This window comes from Pezoporus occidentalis, unplaced genomic scaffold (assembly GCF_034315485.1).
Source record: "Pezoporus occidentalis ecotype Australia unplaced genomic scaffold, CSIRO_AGI_Poc_V1 ctg1, whole genome shotgun sequence".
Classification (NCBI taxonomy): Eukaryota; Metazoa; Chordata; class Aves; order Psittaciformes; family Psittacidae; genus Pezoporus; species Pezoporus occidentalis.
Window position 1 is genome coordinate 17050007 of NW_026912778.1, and position 20435 is coordinate 17070441.

The 20435-nt window shown below is 41.7% G+C and overlaps 1 protein-coding gene, 2 long non-coding RNA genes and 1 other non-coding gene across 7 annotated transcripts in view; 2 read left to right on the forward strand and 2 right to left on the reverse strand.

Moving 5' to 3' along the window:
- Window positions 1-729: 729 nt before the first annotated feature.
- On the reverse strand, window positions 730-2885 carry LOC134157972 (uncharacterized). The gene is made up of 3 exons (XR_009962560.1): window positions 2407-2885; window positions 1474-1582; window positions 730-787 (listed from the first exon to the last, which is right to left on the reverse strand). It is a non-coding gene; the product is annotated as an uncharacterized LOC134157972 (long non-coding RNA).
- LOC134158100 (small nucleolar RNA SNORA26) lies at window positions 1183-1300 on the reverse strand. Its single transcript, XR_009962588.1, has one exon. It is a non-coding gene; the product is annotated as a small nucleolar RNA SNORA26 (small nucleolar RNA).
- Window positions 2886-3125: 240 nt separating the features above from the next.
- Window positions 3126-8659, forward strand: LOC134156628 (uncharacterized). Its single transcript, XR_009962011.1, has 3 exons — window positions 3126-3641; window positions 4479-4662; window positions 6985-8659. It is a non-coding gene; the product is annotated as an uncharacterized LOC134156628 (long non-coding RNA).
- Window positions 8660-10451: 1792 nt separating this feature from the next.
- Window positions 10452-20435, forward strand: part of USP46 (ubiquitin specific peptidase 46) — a 36207-nt gene continuing 26223 nt past the window's right edge. Inside the window, exon 1 of one of the 4 annotated variants that reach the window (XM_062604617.1) lies at window positions 10452-10953. In XM_062604617.1, the coding sequence (XP_062460601.1) occupies window positions 10918-10953 (36 nt within the window). In that variant the 5' untranslated portion in view covers window positions 10452-10917. Of the gene's footprint in view, window positions 10954-11969; window positions 12078-20435 lie in introns of those variants that run through there. The other 3 variants (XM_062604696.1, XM_062604542.1, XM_062604784.1) reach the window with 3 other exon arrangements.

Below are 20435 nucleotides of genomic sequence, written 5' to 3' on the forward strand. Positions count from 1 at the left end.
ATAAAGCACTTCAATTTCTACCACTGGGGAAAAGGTTTTTAGCATTTGCTTAAACATAAGCAACTGAAAAACACATACAAGCTTTCCTTCACACAATATTGATCTTTCTCTCAGAAGATCTATGCAGTCATTTTTTACATGGAATATTGCAAAATTTTCTTTTGTTTATTTGAAATAGGTGATGCGATGCTTGCTAAGGATAACTGTTCTTCTAAAGTTTGAGACAATCTTTTCACTAAGTTGGAGAATATGTAAATGCAGCCTAATGAAATAACTTAGAAGTTGCCCAGTTATCTCAGCGTTTTTACATTCTGAAATACTTCAGAAAACCATGACCAGACATTCAGAATAGAAGATGAATATTAAGGAGTGCATTTTCAATGGATTTGTAAATTAAAGGTTAAACTTATCAAGTTTGCATGTAAGAAAATGTTTCTGCATGAAAACACAAAGCATTTAGATACAGGAAGTACCCAAAAAGAAATCTTCAGAACACACAAGCTTCTGGTAGCATTCTCATATATTTTATTTCAATTAATCCACACAGACGTTAAGTTACATGAGTTTTTGGTAAGAAACCTATTTCAACAAACGGTGAGGTTCCTGTTTAAACATGATCGTTGAAGGGACATAGTTTTAGCAACTGCTTGTCTCAATTCCATGTTCAAGACAATACATCGCAGGTGACAACTGGAGCCGTCTAGTATGAGTTCAGAAACTGGCCACTCATTGAAACCATAAGATGTCTAATATCAGTTCAAGTCCCTTGCACATGCTGGTTTCCTCCCTGTAAAAGACACTTTATTTGCAGTCAGCATCCTGCATACACAAGAGGTAACTGGCCTAAGGTTGAGCTTTTGGTGGGTTTTTTGTTTGTTTTGTTTTCAGGTAAGGAATAAATTTAACTTCAGATAGAGAAGGCAAACCATCCACTAGCATCTGATAATCCCTTTTACACTACCTACCTGGAGATCAACCAATTTTCAAGGACCTGTTTTCACTGAAGACATTTATCACATATGTCCATAAAGCACCAGACTTGAGAAACCTGAAAAAGTAAGCAAGATTTACATGAAACTGGTACAAAGGCTTGGATAGCATAATAATCGGATGACAGATCAAAGTCTACCTATAAGCTCTTTATGAAGCTGATTTACTAGCTTCCTGAAGGGAGTATCATGATTGTGTTACTCTCAGCATGATCCAGAGAAAAGTTTCAACCTCATCTCTGGGTTTGAGAGAGAACTTTTATACCCCTCTGTGTTGGCCACTTAAGACACTGCCAGACTTAAGAGGGCAAAGCATAAAAGGGGAGTAGATTAGAGCATGATCTTTTAAAATTATTATTAACTAAGACGATCTGAACTTGCAGTTTACTCAAAAGAGGTATTAAAAATTGCTTGAGATTTGTGAATTGTCAGAAAGCAATTTTTAAAAGTATTTGCAATTGTCATTAGACAGGAGCACACTTACTTTCTAGCAGAAGGTATATGTTCCTAAGAAGTCCTGAGCATTGCTTCCAGTTTGGGTTTGATCATCCACATTTAGAACATTTCAAACATGAAATTGCTAAGTGGGGCCTCTAAACAAACAAACAAAAAAAAGGACAAACTTTAAAATCATAATATACTTTATATTGTCCTATTACAGACCTTTTTAAAGCCCCTATTATACAGAGTTGCTATTATGTTGAATTAACTGTTCTCAAGGTCATACTCTACAAAGTTCATTTTCAAATCTCAGGCTAGTGCAAAAAGTAGCCAATGGTTCAATCTACTGAAGATTGTTTTAATAAGTCTTTTAACACCTTTAAAAATATACTACTAATCATAAACAATGGGGTTTTTTTTAGTCTAAATTGCTTTTAGTGTTGACACCATCCTTAAGCAAGCTGTAGATTTTCTAGATTTAACAGACTGATCTTTACCAGGCAATTTATTGTCGCATTTTTCCTACTTACATATACCTTGCAGCAAATGATACACTCAACCAAATGATACACTCAATCAAAGGATACGCTCAACCAAAAGGTATACCAAGTTACTGCTGCACACGTACTAGAAGTCTGGGCCAAAAGCCTATGCAAGCAGTGACTTTTCCTTGTTTTAGAAGTTATCAAGTCCATTTGACCTTAAGTGCCTACAGCATTTGGAACCCTGAACACTGCAGGTTAAGACTACTTTTCCTGATGCAGCTTATAAAAAAAAAAAACAATTTATAAGAAAGTAAAAGGTATAAGTATAGATAAATACTTCACCTCACAGTAATGCAGACCAGCACTCTCGGGCAAGCTTGTCTACAAGTGGTAGGAAGTCTCAGATTCATAACCCCCTGTCTCTGACATCCCAAACCTCACCTAATCAGCCCCAGACTCAGAGATGTGGTCAACTCGATGTGCCCCCTTACCTACGGACGGTCAAAGGCACGACTCCAGCTCCCCAGCGGTCCCCGCTGGCAAGGCCTACTACCCCGTGCCTGCTGCTCACGCCGGGCGCGGCCGCCCAGCGGACAAAGCCTTCGGGGCCATCTGACGGCCTTGCCGGTGCCATGGGACGCTTCCCGCTGCCTTCGTCCCTCCACACTGCGGGGGGTAGAGAGAGAGAAGTCAGCCCTGAGAGCGAGGGGCCTCGGGGAAGGGAGGGAGCGGGACCGCTTGTGCCTCACGACAGGATGCAGGGCGGAGGGGAAGGCTCCGCACTGGGTTTTTGTGAGGGAAAGGTGCTCTATCCCCCTGTGTTGACTCCCCGAAGCACCGCCAGGCTCCGAGAGGGCAAGATGTGAAGGGAAGAGCCCGGCAAGGACCACCCCTGCCCCCGCCCGTCAGGATCCCGGCACTCCGGCAGCCGCCTTACCGCAGCGACGGGAGACAACGGAAAGGGGGGAGAGGCGCTTCCCGGGCCTTAAATAGGGTCCCGCCGTTCCCGCGAGACCTGCTGGGGAGGGCGCCGCTGCCTATTGGTGGAGCTGGAGCACGTGGTGTTTCGCGAGTAGGGAGGGTGTGGTGTGTGGAGCTGCGCGTGGACCTTATGGCAGTTGGCCCGGGTACCGGTGCTCCGAGCCGCCCCTGGGGTGAGGGGGTGCTGTGCTGTGCTGTAAGGAGACGGTTCGTACCCCTGGACCGCTGCTGTCGGAGGTGGGGAAGCGGCCTCGTGCTTCAGTGAGGAGCTAGCCGGTGGCGCAGTCGCTCCCTTTGCGGCGGTCAGTCAGGGGCGGACCCGCGGCCTGAGTCAGGACAAGGCGCTAATCTTCGCTGGGACATAATTGTCGCTCTCTGCCCAGGCCAGACTCCAGGGACCAGGAGGTCTTTAACACAGAGAAACAAAACCGTCTTCGGTGTGAATCAGCAGCTGTGTAGCGGTTTTGAGGAGTTAAATACTTCTGATCTCTGTCTAAGCTCCTAATTGAGCCCTGCTTTAGGAGGTTTAGGATCTGTGTGCAGGGATACTGAAGTAAGCCTCAGTGCTAATACCCTTGCTGACGATATAGCACATGCAGCTTGCTCTAGAACACGCCTGCCATTCACAGGTGGAACCAGGCCCGTTGTCCTGCAAGTTATTGCACAATATGGGTACAAAACAGCTAGTGTGCTACCTCAGCTGAGATATGCTGCCTGTCTGGAGATAATACTATGAGGTTTTAGGGTGAGTACAGGCAGATTAACATAGACTGGGAATTAGTAATTTGTAGCACAGAGACTTTGAATGTTGCCCAGCAAAGCTGGTAGGAGCCACAAGATCTACATTCCTGTGCAGTTCGGAATTCAATAAAAATCCCTGCTTCACAGAGAGGCGGATGCTGGTAATTCGTAGCTTCTTGGCTCTGTGAGAATCGGTATTGGCTCACACTGAGTTGCTACCAACAAAGTAACACCTTTAAGTTGTGTAACAGGTTCGCCCACTACCTCTGAGGTTTTCTGAACCCTGTGTTTACCTTACCCTCAGCAGATATAAACTAATCTGGTTCAGCCTGCAACAGTTACATAGTTAGAAACAAGTGATAGGTCTAGAGACTGTTTCTTAAGTGCTTCTAGTTACCTCTTCTAATTCTCGATTCTTAAAACATTGTTGCAATCGTAACCCCTGTTCCAGTAAGTTTATTGTGACTACATCAAGGTTCAAAAGCTGTGCTGAGGCTCTAGGTAAGTCACTCAATGGATACGAACTTCACGTTATTTCCAGTGGGGTTCTCTGCAATGATAATTTTCTACATTTAGACACATAAGTCAGATCAGTCCTGTCTTGTAATGTAGCCAAAAAGACTAATTGGAGTCCAACCTTTACATTTTTACTATGTGTTCTGGGGGGAAGTATGTCATGCCCAGTTTCTTCTTTTTCCAGTGCAGAGTGTAAACAGGCACCTCTGTTAGCACAGCAAGCCAGTGATCAGTATCCATCCTAGATGAGAATTTTAATCATTCAGATAAAATCCTACTCCTTTTTCTTCCCCTGCACAAGCTTTCTTCTGTCTTCCCCATACAGGCTTTGCATTGTTTGCCTTCGCTCTGGCTCCATGAAGCTTACTTTCTTGTCTGATAGTGGCAAAACTTCAAGAAGGGGAATGCAGAGGCCACCTGACCTGTCTGTCCCTTTCCAAACCTACCCTGTAGAATAAATCACTGTCCTAGCAAGGGTCAGATGTGAATTTGATCCTCTGTACACGCAGGTAGGGTTCTTCTGTTCCCTGGGCAAGTGCTGAGTTGTGCATTGGGTTACTACCTACAAGGCTGCAGGCAGATCTGCTGTTTCTGTGTTTTGGAGAGAAAGGGCTGCCTCTAATTTTAACCTGTACAAACTTCTCTGAGTTGGCTCTGAGTCTGCCCCCAACTCTGTGTATCTTGGGGACTTGTGGGAAAACCCACATTTACTGTGGGGTCCAAGCACCGCTTAGTTTTGAGATGGATCCAGGATGTTAACCAGGAGAGATGCAGGTCTGGTTGTGAGCAGAATTTACAGGAACTTCAGTTATCATGGGAACTTGAATAGTAAACATGAGAATATGGAAAGGGAGAGGCAGCATGGGAAGTTTTTACAAGAGCTACACTTAATCAGATACTTGAGGTGGTACCTTTGTTCCACACTGGTCACCTCATGATGAAGAAACCTTTGCTTCTTTTCAGTGTGCAAAGTTAGCAGGTTCTACACATGCCCAGGAAAAACTCAGTCACCTGGTCAACCATGCCAGTAGATGATGTTGGGTCTGTTTACGTTAGGGCATTCCTGGTTTAGACAGTCATGGAGAAGAATTTGGAGAAGCATTTTGAGATCAGCTATGTGGCAGCTGGGTGCCTTAGTTATTTTGTGAATTTAGTGTTGAGCTTTTTAAGGAGTCTGTGGTGACCTGAACATAGTTGTTCAAATCTTGAAGAATGGTGCTCTGATCAACCAAGTCTGTCTTTGTGGGATGCATGAATTGAATCTCAAAGTCTCTTGTAGCTGACATTTGTTTAAAAGCATCATGTTGGGTTCACCACGATGTACAACTGTCATTACAGTTTCACTTAAATTTCACTGTCTTTCTCCACACCTGATATGAAGGAAAACCAAGCAAGTAAAATGTTGATGTGACCGTCAGCCTCTGCAGTTGGACACTATCTGTCTGCATTAAATAATTGGCAGGTTTGGGACCTTACAATGTGGCAGCCTTTTTTACAATATAGCAGCCTTTTTTGTTGTTGTTGTTGCTTGTTTGTTTGTTTTAAACTTGATTAGAACTTTGAGATGGCAATGTGATAATGTAATAAAAATGTAATTGGATTAATTTACACTACAATTTGCATAAAATGAAAAGGCTATTTTAAATTCATGCTGAAAATAGACTAAATGCCACTTACAGCCTGTCTGCTGTCAAAATACTCTTTCTATTTTGTCGTCAGAGTGTATGGTAGTTAAAATTAGAGCCTGTGGAATAGAACAAAAATAATAAATAAAACCTTTAAGGAAGAAGAGGAGGGTAAGCCAGAATTGTTATTTCCTTTCCAGAGGCAGAAATACTAGTACATTTCTGTTAGAAACTTAAGTTTTCTGTTATTTGTGCTCAGTGAGTCTCTTCTTACTCGATAAATTACTTACATGGTGAAAAAAATTGGTTACCTCTTTCTAGCCAATGTGTATGATTAGAACTTAAATAGTATCTTTCCAACTGAAAGCACATTTTATATAAGAAAAATGTTAGTAAAGTTTTCTAGTGAACTCCCCTTGCTGAATAAAATACCTGAGAAAGAGGCCACTCTTCAAGTTTGTACCTTACAAAAATTTGGGAATATTTTTGGTTGAGTAGTGAGTGTCAGGGAAGGTAATGCTGTGTAAGCTGCTGAAGCAATACACAGGAGTTCTCTTATTGCCACTGTTCAAAACTTCAAATACTTCTTTTTTTTTGAAACACAATGAAGCAGGAAGAAAAAGCCAGGAATGAGATATTAAGAGATAATCACATACCATTATGGAGCACCAAACTGACTTTAAAAGCCTCAACTGCCTTTACATAGAATAGACTGTTTCATGTTTATCACTGTATAACTATATTACTATGTATTAGCCCTTTCTACCTATTCATTCTTTAAAAAAAAAAAACCCTAACATAAACGTGTTTGCATCTGTTTTATTCTGCAGCCCTTCAGCTTTCAAATCTGATGTCTGCCCCCCCCAAAAAAAACAAAGTTAGATGCTGTAAATGTGTTTTGTTTTCTTCTGTAAAACAGCAATTTCTGAGAATTTGCTGTTGTTAGGGTTCTAAAGATAAAATTTTACTGTATTTTAAATCAAGTGAAGTAATTTCATAGAATCATAGAATAGTTACAGTAATTTGTAAAAATGCTGGGTAGGGGTTGCTTTGAAGCTGACAGTCTTAAAGAATAGTGATTCCAAAGCTGGGTTTTGGTCTTTTAGACTAAGGGGCCCCATATTTGTGGGGAGGCTCCCCACATTTTTTATGGATTGCCATGAATTTTTCAGGGACTGCAACTTGTTCTTCCCATTATAATTTCAGGTGTAAATAGAATGGCTTCCATGGACCTGCTGTCAGCAATGCATTACAGCCTCAGCCTGTGGACTGCAAGTTGGCATCTGACATTCTGCTAAAGCTCCCAATCTGTTCTGCCTTGGGGGCCAAGCGTCATGGAAAATCCTTAGTCCTCATGCTTGTGTCTGCATATTGGCCATTCTTTTAGAGACATACTGGTATTTTTGTAAAGCATAATTTAATGTGACTACAAGAAACAAAAAAAAAGTGTGTAAGATTCTAAACATCCATTGCTGGCACTGAAAGCATTTTGGATATTGAAATTCTTTTTCAATTCTTATTATATATTCTCCCACCTTCTGGAAAACCTGAGTATTGTTTTAACTGCCTTTTCCATTAAAATGTCCCTTTAATTGCCTGGAAATGTATCCTAAAGTTGATTCTGTTCCAAACACTTGTTCAGCAAAACTGATGATTACCTATTTCTGGACCAGAGTTTATTACAAGAGAAACATAAATGAGACCTCTGTGGAATTTTCCAAGATTTTTGGAGAGGAAGTGCAATATCCTCTTTGTGGCACAACATGGAGAGATATTTGAGTCCCAGTTTTGCTACTAACTTTCCTGTGTAACTTTGGACAAGTTGCTAAATTTCTGCTGCCTGTTTTCTTGCTTTGTAAAAGAAGCTAATATTAACTTGCCACCCACAATCTGACAAGTCTGAGAGAATGTTTGCAAAGTACTCTGAGAAGGTCAGGTGGAAAATGTTATGGAAGTCCAAGCCTCTGCTAGCCAAAGAGGATATTTACAATAGCTTCCTATTTTATGTAGTGAAATAAGAATGTTACAGTGTATAACCAGATGAAACCAAGACTGATCTAAAGTTAAATGCAGGAGGCATTTTTTGACCTTTCAACAGAAATTATATAAGCACTGTTAGGTTATAAATAGTCTTTTGTTTTCCTTCTCTTTGTCTAACACTCAAACACAGGGTTAGTTGTTTGTTATGAAGAGATAGGGCAATGTTTTAGAGTGGAAACAATTGTTCACTGTTCTTACTCATACAGTCCCTATACTGTTTATAACTAGCATTTGCTGCTCTTCTTAGCACTTTTTATCTTCAAAATGCTACAGAAACAAACTTTCTAGGCCTGAAAATGACAACATGGAGAGAAAACCAAAACACTCACCAGCCCATTCCAAGTGTCTTTCTTCTTTCCTGGTTTGATACAAGCCTGAAGAGCAAAAAAGCTAGTGCTTAACTGTGGTTCAACTGGCACATAAACACTTATGCATCATTTCTTATTTTTATTATGATTCCTCAGCAATAAGTCATGAAATGTGTCCACTCTTAAATGAAAGTATTTTTATTAGCACTAAGGATAATGATACTGAATTCTTCACAGAATTATGTATGTGTGCATATTTCCAAGTATGCTTATATTCAACATTTGTCGTTTCCTTGAACAGACAATAAATGGTTAACTAATAGCAATTTATGTTTTTAAAAAAGGAAGTTTAACAAACAGAACCTCCCCTGAAGCTTTATCCTGAAGTGAAGTAATTGGTATCAATAAGAAAGCAAAGGTATGAAAGTACCACTTACCTGTTCCTTAATTTTTCATTTAACTACTTTGTGTGATTTCTCTGAAGTTCATATGAATGATGTGCTTGACATTAAAATATATGTGAGGTAAATGGCTTTATTAGTTACCACACTTTGTTTCATTTGTTTTTTTAATCACCTTTCAAGCCCTTTCATTTGCTTCATAACTTTTCACTGACAGCAAGTATGATTCTCTACAGTGAATTGGAATAAATGAGCTGCAGGAAAGACTACACCATTAGGCTTCCGGAATAAAAGGAATCTGAGTTTAAAACCCAGCTGTAGTGCAGTACGCTGCAGGCTGCTTAGAAATGTACCAGAGACCAATCGGCCTTGATTGCTTCAGAACTGATGCTGGGGGTGGCCAGTTCAGAAATGACACCTCAGCTTAACTCCCATTTCCCTCAGCTACGTACATAGAGAAAACCTATGATGTTATGTATCATCCAGTCCTCAGAATTTAAGCAAATTAAACACTTAGGATCGAATTCACACATAATGCAGGACCATGAACTTAACAGAATTATGCCAAAGATATTTTTTTTCTCAGTGTTACATCTGATGCCCCTTTTACATAATGATTTATGCATTTAGGTAGCAGTTTAGCAGCCCTGACACCTTCAATTCATAATGTCCAAAAAATTTTTCTGCGTCCTGTATTTCAAATATTTGCAATGATTTAATATAACTAATCCAACTTACTGAGGAAAGAAATTCTGTTTCTGTGACAACTCCATGTTGAGTTTCATTGCTGAAACTGTCAATAGAAGGATGTCAACTAATGTCAAATTTGATATGTTTTTATGAAGTGGGTACTTCTCTGCAATGAGCTGGAATGAGGCCACTTACCTAACAGCATTCTTAGGGTAGGAATTTATCTTTGGATGCTACTGCCTATGTCAGATTTCTATTAGTAATCATAGACCTTCTCTTGAAATTAATTAATTAATTAAATAAATAAATAAAATAAATACTGGCTTCAGAATGTTTGCTGTAAATAAAGACTGTGGGGCCAGGCTGTATAGGCTGAAACTATTGTATTCTAGCATCATGAAGCAAAAAGTGTAGCCAAGCACTGCCATGCTCCCAGGTGCTGTGAGGAGCAGGGGTGCCTGTAGAAATGTTAGCAGTTCTCTCTTCCTCTGAATGGTTTCCTTAGCATTGCAGAGGAACAAAAAATGGGCCTTCTGCTTCTGCTGAGAGCAGCAACATCTGCTAAGGAAATGGGAAATTCAAAGATGAATCATTGCCTTAGCTGAACTTCATTCTTTCTTCCCTCAGCGATTTGCTGTGTGGCCTCAAGTTAGCTATTTAACAACCTTGTGCCTATTATCACGTCTGTAGATTTAACACACTCCTACTGCTTTGCCCTGGAGAAAGGCATGGGCCTTGACTTATTTGTTCTTGAAGAGGAACTGAGATTATCACATTAACGGTGTTGTATGAACGCACTTTGGCGCTAAGGTGTGTGGTGTGGACATGGTCCCAAGCCAGTATTTGTGAAGACAAGTGCTGTCTGCATGAATGGCAATACAAAACACCTTCTGTTGGCGTAAGTGCCATTCCAACCTACTGCTCCGGGTCTGCAGTGCCTGGGTTCCTATGTACCCCAGATTAGGCGGAGAGATCGCGTCCTAGATTACAGTGCTGCTGGCATTGCCACACATCCGTGTGGTCCTGCTTGGGCTCTGCCTTCCCGTCCCTCACCTTCCCCCGCCCGTTTGACTTCACGTGCACCGAACCCGAGTTTCGCAGCCCTGTGGCTGTTCCCGACCCAGCGACTGAAGCACCCCGCTCCCCGGAGCGCCCGTCCCCCGCTCCGCGCCCCTTCCTCCCCGCCGCGCATTGGCTGCGGCGGCAGCGCCCCGCCGGGGTGCTCGGTGCCGGGCACTGCCGCTGACCTTCCCTGGCCGGCGCTGTCAGAGCGGATCAGCGGGCGCGGCGCTGCAATGGAGCGGCGAGCGGCAGCCGCCGGGAGAGGAGGAGGAGGAGGAAGGGAGAGATTAGTGCGGTACCGGCTGGCGCAGAGGCGCGGCTGAGCTCTCCAGCGGGAGCCCGGGGCCCTGCGGACCGTGCGAGAGCCAGAGGCGGAAGGAGCAGAGATGCGGCTGCTCCCGCCGCTGTGCTGAATCTCCCCGTCACTCTCCCGGAGGAGGGAGGAAGGGAAGCTTCGTCCTCCTCGCGCTCTGCGGGTGCAAAGAGTGCCTGTGCTGTCCCCTCCTCTTGCTTTTATCCCAGCCCCGGAGCAGAAGGCGCCGCCGCCCCCTCTGCCTTCCTGCGCTTTTCCCACCATGAGCGGGGCTGTTTTCACCTTATAAAGATGGCGGTGCGGGATCGCTGCAACCTTTAGACTAATGACCGTCAGAAACATCGCCTCCATCTGTAATATGGTGAGTGCTGGCGGGCCGGGGGGTGGGGGCCGCACGCAGCCCCTCCGCGGCAGGCCCGACCGGGGCCGGCGGGGGTGGGCTCCCCCCAGGGGCGCCAGGCGAAGGAAGCGACCGCATCCCTGCCCCCGGCGGCGGGGGAGCCGGGCAGGCTGCGCAGGGACGTGCCTGGGATCGAGTTGGCCACGTCCCGAGGAGTTTTCTCGGGGCAGCTCGGGAATGGGCCGGGGAGGGACGGGAGATGCTGAGCCGGTGCGGGGCCCTCCGGAGCAGGGCTGGCCCCAGCCGATGCTCGTTGCAGACGGAGCCACAGCCCGCCGTTCCTCTTCCTGCCCTTCCTCCTGCCCTAGTAATGCTGCGAAAGAACCCCAGAACTGGGCTTTGAATTCGCATTACACCAGTGACCCCATTTAACAATCTCAGGCAGGCACGCTGTGGTCTCATGGAGCCAGGAGCTTCCCAGGTTACACAGAAACCGAGGATGTTTAGATGTCTGATTACACGCTTTAGGATTCTGATGCTAGGTACCTGTTCTAGGGAGTCTTGGCTTTAGATCTAACAGGATTTAGCTCACACTGCATGCCACTCAGAGAGGACTACTGTTTGTTAAGCGCTTTTGAATCACTTAACTTTATCTAAATCAGACTAGGCAACAAGGAAGAAATAAATAAAGTTTATTATTTTGTTTGTTATCTTCAGATTTTGCCACTTTCCTTCCCAGGAACACTTGAAAGGACACTTTCTGCATTGTTCTTGGGTGTAAATTTAACCCTAGCAAACTGGGAGCATCTGATTGGGTTTAGATTTTGGAAACCTATTGGTGGGGAAAGGGAAAACTCAAACTTTGTCTGTCAAAGGTTTATTAATACAGTGAGGCAGTAATAAACTTGCCAAAGAAATAGGTGTGTGTTAAGCACCCCAATGCAACCAGAAGAGAAACCTATTTCTGCACATTTTGTTGTTTTAGTCTGTATTTTTGCCCCTTATTTCCAGGTTCTTCAAGAGCAGCTACACGCAGTTGCCAGCTTCCCTCCATGTGGCGCCCCAGCATGCCTTGTGCTTGTGATGCCACACGCACCATTCATGGGCTATGGAGAATGGAGCTTACTTCTAGGCTAAGGCAGCAGGCACAGCCCCAGAGGCCTGGCTCCTGCAGGGTCAGCAGCAGTGATCTGCAGGATGGAGTGCAGACTGCTGCCTGCTCCCCTTCCACATATCCATGATTCCACTTGTCCATACTTCCACTTAAGCAGGCTTGCACTTTTTTCCCAACCAGATGGCTGGGGCATCCCATAAATAGTTTTGACTTAAGTCTCAGTCCTCCCTTTGAAGTGCCTGCTCTGAAATGCAGAGATGGAGGGTTGGATTTGGCGTTAAGACAACTTACTATGAAATCTAGACTTGGGATAAAATAATCTGCGTGCTCACCTTTCTTCACCAACAATAAGGAGTTTTCTAAACTTTTCGTTATTCTTAATAATTCCCAGCCCTGCAGACCAGTGGGCCAGGGATACTGCACATAAAGGTTTAAGGAACAGTACAGGACTGAATAGAAGACCTGGGCGAGCTCACCTTCCTTCTGAGGCAGGCTCCAGATTTTATTGCTGATGAATGGTAGGTGTACTGCACAAGAGACCACTACATGAAGGGAAGCTGGAGCCTCTTAGGTGGCTGTAAGACTTCAGTATTGGCATAAAGTACTAGGAACTCCATGATTTTTCTCATGCACTTCAGACAGGTGTACTTGTATTCAGTATACTTCTCCCAAAGACTGAACAGATTCACAGCAAAACTGATGAGGTTGTTCTAATGGTGTGCTGCTCAGCTGTTGTTGCTAGTATATCCTGCAACAGTACCATCTGAGACTGAAGGGAAGAATTAGAGCCTCAGGCAGAAAAGGCATACAAGAGCTCATAATTCAAAGCAGGTCTAGCGCATGGTACCAGTACTGCAACAGAAGGTGAAGTTGGTTTAACAGTAATGATGTTTTAAAGCTACATATTCCTTGGGGTATGTGTACTTAGCTTTTAGAGATGTTGTGTTGTACTGGTCACTTTTAGACTTTTCTGGATAATCCACAGGGACTTGGGAGTTCTAGGGGAAAAAAAAGGAAAGTCAGAAAGCTACAGGAATTTGGGGCTATAAGGGAAACATAAGTTCTTGGAAGTATTGGCAGCACTGCCTCATCGCTCCTCCACAAATGAGTCTGCTTAGATAAGGTGGTGCACTTGGACTCACTTGTCTGGAGGAGGAGCTATGACAACCATATATAAGAAAGGGACCATATATAAGAATGGGACTTTGGAAGGTTAGAGGTATATAAGAAAATCCATTACCTGTATAGAATCTGAATATTTGCAGCACTGGTTTGATTTTGGGCATGTATAAATCTACCAAAGACATTAATTCCTAGACCTTGTTCCTGCACTACTTTCAATCTGTGGACTAAGAAATGGGCATAATTCTTAGGTAATACAGTATATTTTGATAAATAATGCTGCATGATGGTATGTTTCTAAGTTTTTTAAGCTGGTAGAACATAGCAATATTGTTCCTTATATTTTTTTCCATTCCAGTTCCACTTGGGAGTGTCCAAAGCTGTTTTTTGTGTTCAGTTTATTTGCCTGTTTAGTGGTTTGGATTTTTTTTTTACTTCTGCAAAAAGAAAATGTTGCTTGCTTGATTTTCTTGGAGGGAGGAGGGAGAGACAGAGGGAGGAATTGGTCCTGAAGTACTTGTCCTGCTCTGAATGCAACAGAGATTATGTTTTCAGTGGTAGTCCTTTCTTGACGAAGTTTTTGTTTGTCCAAGTCCTTGTTTGTCCAACTACTTTCATGTCCTGAAGGGGAAGAATAGATGAAATTTAGCTGAATGAGTTTAGCTTAAGGAAGCCTGGCTAGTCATCATTTTAGGATGTGTGTTTGCTATTTAATTGACTGCTTGAGATCTAGCATCTCGGGTTGTAATTTTGGCTTCATGAAGATGGTAGAGGTTCAGTCTTCTCCAAGATCAAAACAACTGAACCAAGGAAGCCAGCAACAGCATTTAACTTGCTTGCAAAAGAGATCTAGTACTATGTATTCACTGTGTAAGCTCTTACATGCTCAGGCAGACACAGTGGGAGCTAATCAGTAAGAAAGAATGTTAGGTGCAAACTTTCCACTTGGGACATTTATTTATAGTTAATATTCAAATGCACAACTTTCTAGAATTAAAGAAAATTCCTCTACTGCCTTTTGCCAGATCCCCCCTCCCCCCAGTTATAATAGCAACAGGACTAGTTATTATGCCCTGATTTGTTTAATGAGACCAGAGAGCTGAAACTTGTTCTGCTGGGGTGGAGGCGATGAAGGCAACTGTGACCAAAGGAATCTGAGGGACTCTTGTGTGGGCACAGTGGCCAACCTCTCTGAAAAGGGAGGTCTAGTCCCCGGGGTTCCTCTTACTTGCCTTTCAGATACTCTGAGAGTTTATCCAGTCTGTCTGCACATCACGTTCACCACAGAAGGAGGCACAAAATAGGCAATCATCAGCTTTTATGTAGAACAGGTATGGTAGATGTGAAGAAGCGTAAGATACACAGAAGAAACCCTGTTTGAGGGAATACCAACACCCAGTGCCATGTAGCCCTCGGGTAGACGCAAACTATTTTGGCCCCTATGATGCTATAATCTTCTTTGGTATTGTTTCTGTGAGATAACCTGATGGGTCAAGTGCAAAATTCTGGTTCAAAGGTAGATAGGCATGCTGGCATTTTAAGATTGCTGCTTACTGAAATACTTTGCAGCACATTTCTCTGTTGATAAGCTTTTGGTACAGCCTGAAGTTCTGAGTTAAATTCATGCTGCAGCTGTGGTCTAGGGATATTACTGTTATGTACAGTGAAGGACATCTAACCATTTCAGAATGTATTGACATATGTATTTACAGAGATGGCTAACAAGCTCTGCAGGCCGTATTTCTCTTAAATACCTTTTAATGTTCTGCTGAGAACAAGTATTAACCCCCCTTTTCATAATTTTGTAATAGTATTTCAAATAATCTGATCAGCACTTCAGAGTGTTCCGGCAATTTAATAAATGGAACATTCCGAACGCATTCAGGTCACTTCTGATAAAAAGCATCATCTGAGATACCTCACAGCTGCCAACACATCCGAAGTAGTTGTCATGCAGTAGTTGCATAGAAGATACGCAAAACAGGACAATTGATGAATACAGTGTGTGGTTTACAGTGTGTTTCTTTTAAATGCTTACTGTCTTTGGCTTCAAGTTGCTGAATTAATAGTGGGTTTGCTAAATACCTTAATAAAGGAACTTCTTAATCATAGCTCAGAAAGGCTGAGTCTGAATTGTGGAGAAGATGGGATTAAAAGAAAACTCTGGAACCTGATTAACTGTGTGGTGGGCAAGTGCCAGACAGGAGCTGAGATTCTGATAGGCTTGAAGAACCACAGTCTGTGGCATTAAATCATGGCCAGTCAGAGAAGCAGGCATCAAAGTCTCTTCTCCTGATCTTCCTTTAGCCTCAAAACACTGTCCATGGCTGGCTGTTTGGTAGATACACTCATATATATTTATGTATGTTATATACTCTAAACACCATAGTATATCAGTATTTCTGCTTTCATATCCTCCGTCATGGCTCCATTATAAGCATATTCTTGGGTATGCTCAGCCTTTGCAGAGAACGTTGGTGTATTGTTGGTTTCAAGCTAGATATTATGTTTTGCGGTTATTTGATTTGATTTGATTTCACAGTGAATGACTTAATAAGAGTTGCATTCAAACTGTCCTAGGACAATAAAGTCTCCAACTGTACACTGACACTCCAGTTGATAAACCTGTGTTATTTCTGACGTATCTCTGTCAAAAGCGAAGATTTCCAGGGGTAGTAACTACATCATCTCTCTAGACAGCCTATCCCAATTCTTCAATGTCCTCATGACTAGAATGTTTCCAATGTCTTTCCCAAATATACATCACTGTAATTTGAGCTTAGTACTTCCCGTCCTGTCCACCTTTGAGATAGAGAACAGTCTGGTTCTCTTCTGCAGCAAACTATGTACTTGAAAATATTGTCATGCCTTGTCTCAGTCTGTTCTGTCTTACGCAGCACAACCTGGTTCAACTTTTTTTACAGGTCATTTTTCTCTGGAGTTGCGATTTTCATTTTGACTGCCTTCTTTTGGATTCTCCTCATCTTCCTTGAAACCCAGCACCCAAACCTGCTTGTAAGGTCCTGTCTGAAGTCTTACCAGTGAGAAGTTAAACAAGAAAGTTTAAGAACTTTGTAGACTCCAGTCTGTAGGAATTTTATTATGTTGTCAACATTTGTTGTTGTTTTTCTTTGAAATAGCACTGCATAGCTGATGCTTATTCATCTTATACTGCACTATAGTTTCTAAACTCTTTCCTCTCTTCTCCTATCATTAATACTTTAGTCAGCTGTTTCCCATTCTGTGCATGTACAGATGACTCTTCTCTTGATGTGCAGGATCTTGCACTTGTCTCTACTTTTTAGAGCACTTCTCTAAAAGAAAAAAACTGTAAAAAATTGGCTGTCAAAAATAATTCTAAATTCTAAGCCTGTCCTGCAACATAACTGCAGCCCTCATAGCTCTGTTATGTTGAGATTTAATGAAGATGTTCTTTCTTCTGCCTCCAGGTTATCAAAGAGTACTCCAGCTGATGCAGCTGTGATGAAGTCTAGAAGTTGCCTTGCCTTTAGAATGCAGCATGTATGCAGTCTGGGTGGCCCAGACAAAAAATGTTACTGAAGAAATTATAGTCTGTAAGCAAACCTCAGTCTCTATTTCACCTGTGAAGCCATCTTGAGGTTATGTGCTCTGAAGAAGGAAACTGGCCAAAACAAAAAAAAATGGCTTTGCTACTTGTTCCCGCAAAAGCCTGAGTGCCACTAATCCAAGAACTACTAAACTGGGAACAGAGGCAGACTCATGTGAGAATACAGAGCTGCATTTTGGTAAAGCTTGTCTAAACCTGTAAATTTTAAAAGTCAGTATTTTAAACAAATTGCTAATAGATTTAGGTACCACATTTGCAACATGTCACTAGAACCTCCCTTCCAGTGCTTGATTGCTCTGTGCTTTGAGAAAACCAGGGGGTTTTAAAGCTATATAAGACTGAGTGCCCTAAACTTTTTGTGCAGGATTTTAAGTAAGTGGTTCAGAATGTCAAGCCTCTCAACTTTTATCTGTTTCTTGGTAACCACACAGTGAAGAGCTAAAGTTATTTACGGTATATGTAATACTTAGATCTGTGATAAGAGGTAGTTTAGTGCATCCAGCAAAAAACAAATTAGACACTTGCTTTTAAGCTCTTGTAATCTGCCTCAATGATCAGAAACTGTTTGGCGAAAAAAAAGTTATCTTTTATTGTTTACTATGATCCCCTACATTTTTCATAGCATCCTCTCTTTCCCCTTTTATCTTGTGGGAGCAAAGAGCCAAAATAGCTCCTCTGGAGAAACAATAAAACATTTCTTTGCAGAACAGGAAAAAGCTGATCTGGTTAAGTTCAGCCATCTTGTGGGACTTACACTTTAAAAGTCACAGAAACGTTTCAGGTTTGACATTTAGTATCTATGAAGATACTAAATTGGAAGAAGTCTGGTTCAGCTATTCCAATTATTTGCCATACCTCTCTGAAAGTTGAGATTGTCCTTGAGGATAGTCAAGGTCCAACACTGAGGACAGGTAATGTGTCTGTTGAAAGCAGGTGCACGTATACTGCATGGTATGATATTGCTGGATTTTCTCTTACTCTCATTTCCTCTGTTTTGCTTCTGGGAGCTAATTTTGGGTTTTATTTGTAGTTGTTTCCTCTCTTTTGAGTTATCTAGCACTGCCATTTGTTGGCCAGGAGGTCTTTCACATCTTTCTTTACCTTCTTTTTCCCTTCCCTCCCATATGCTGTGCCTTCCAAAATCCTGAAACTCTGGCTGACTGGCACTGAAGCCGTTTCTATTTTGATTGTAATTTCTCTTCTACCAGCCTAGACGTCATCCTTACTTTGTCTTAAGTCTTCATTTCCCCCCCTCAGGAAAAAACTCTATTTCTAGTACATTGCTCTCACTTTCCCTGAATGTTAAGAGAAAAGGGTCTAATTCACAGCTGTATATGATCTGAAGCTCTTCTGTGTTTCTGTTTATTAGCCTATTTTAACAGGTTTTCAACAGGTCACCTGTGGAAAGTTCTGATTTCTTTACTGCACTCCTTTATTTTAAATTAAGTACATGCATATTTCTCAAAAGTTAGTGCCAATTTTTTCAGCTCTATCACACTAGTCTAGTCTAATCTGATTACTTGTTTGCAGTATTTTTTATATTAGCTCTGTTCCATTTCTCATCCTCCATAGAATAATTGTATTTAGGTTATTTTGCTACATGTGATTTAATGATCTAATCTGATGTGGGTTTTTTCCCTGCATTGTTAGTTTGTTTACATTCTAAAATGAAAAGGAATGGGAGATTTTTTTTACTTAACCTATTTCATGTGATGCAAAGCACAAATATACTCTTAGCAACACTATCAGAAATTTCAGCTGAAAAGAAAACTGGCAGTCTTATCCATGAGAAGGCCCAGAGCAAAATAATACAAGAGAAAAATGCAGGTCATATGGCCAGAATATCTTTGAAGCAATGTTGTGGTTGAAATCTTGGCTTACCCTGAATTGACCCATGCTTGAATATGTCTTCAAATCTATGTCTTTGCTATTTTATAAGGACTCAATACTGCTTGTTGAATTAAGTGGTAAAACTTCAGAGGAGGCAGGGTTCACCAACACCGCAGAATACATATTAGGAGTTTCCACATTGACCTAGTTCTCATTCTCATAAGGTCTGGCCACCTCAGTCACTTTGTTGTATTTCTTTCATTAGGGTATTCTTTTAAGGAGACAGTCTTCTTTATTGTCTCTGTACTGTGATATGAATTTATTTCATGGTCATTGACTTACGTGGTCTCTCCTCATTTCAGACTCTGTGGCTGCACTGCCACTCTTACTGTTTTTTTGTGAAACTACAGTAGATTCAGCTGTGGTAGGATATTCCTCCTAGCTGAAGCACAGGACTCTTTATAAAATCATAGAGAATGGATTGCATTTAAATCGTCTGAGTGGGGTTTCACCGCAGAAGTGACCAAAATGACTTGCTGTAAGTGGGAATAAGCAGAACCATGCTTATAAAACCATATTAAATAGTCATGGTTGATTTTTGCTGTGGGCTATCAGGTTTTCCATATTATGTATGGTTGGTTTAAACTGAGTTCTGAATCGCCTTTAGCAGATCTCTAATAACATAACATTTCCAGTTTAAACCTGGATCGGTTATACAGTTTCTGGTGTACTTTGGTTAGAAAATTTCCAATCATTTCTTCTGCCATCAGGTCAACTGCTTCTTGAGGAGACTTACTATGCAAAAGATATACATGCCATGTGGCATGGTTTGAGTTTACTAGTCTGTCCACATTTTTTTTTAATCCATGTCAGAGAAGTGTTCTACTTTGAAGAATTCGATCTCTGTACCTTTTACCTCTTTTCCTACTCTTCTTTTTGCTGCAAATTTAACAGTGTCTTTTTGGAGACCTTCAAATAAATCAGTTTGAAATGGCCTTTGATATAAGAATCCACAACTTGTAATGAAGTTCATGGGAGTTATGTCAGTTTACCTAAAGATTGAATTTAGCATCTCTGTTTTATTGGGAAGCTGGCATACAGTGATTCCTTTCATATTTGCTGCAGCTAAGGCCAGGTTTTGGAGAGGTAAAGCACTATGGTGAGCTGTTACTAAGTATATGTTGTTTCAACAACATGCACTTTGGAAATTTCCAGGCATTGCATGGATTTTATACGGAGATCAGTTAGTGCATGTCATGGATTTGTTTGGTTTTCAGTGATGATTTTGTTTGGTAAATCCTGATTCTTGCTCTTTCTCACAATATTTATAAGACAATTTAAATGCTAGAAAGGGTTTGCAAACCATCTGGCATCCTCTGAAGTAAGAAACCCTGGCCCTGGAGGAAAGGCAAATGAGTAATGGAGGAGCAGCTAGTTAGCAGAGCACTTGCATTCTACTTGTCTAACAACATACACTAGCCTCTAGTTTATGAAAGAGTAGGAGGTTGCTTTTTAGAGATAGTATTTTCTATGAATTCTAGAGAGAGAATTATTTTCAGTGTGGAAGATACTTCCTGAAAAGCTGGAAAAACACCCATTTCTTTCTTATGCTTGGGAACTTGACTGGAATGCTAAAAGTGTAATCGAAGAAAACATTTGCTTTGATCTGAATGCTGTACAATGAGTATGAATTTGAAGATAGCTTTCTTGAGAAGCTGCATTAATTTTCTGTAATCATGTTTTTCTTTCATCAGACAAGGTTTTGAGGGTAAGAGTGGCTATTTGCTTCACTGTTAATATCAGATAGGCAAATGTCTACCAGTTTCTTCCCTCTCGGGAAACTGGATG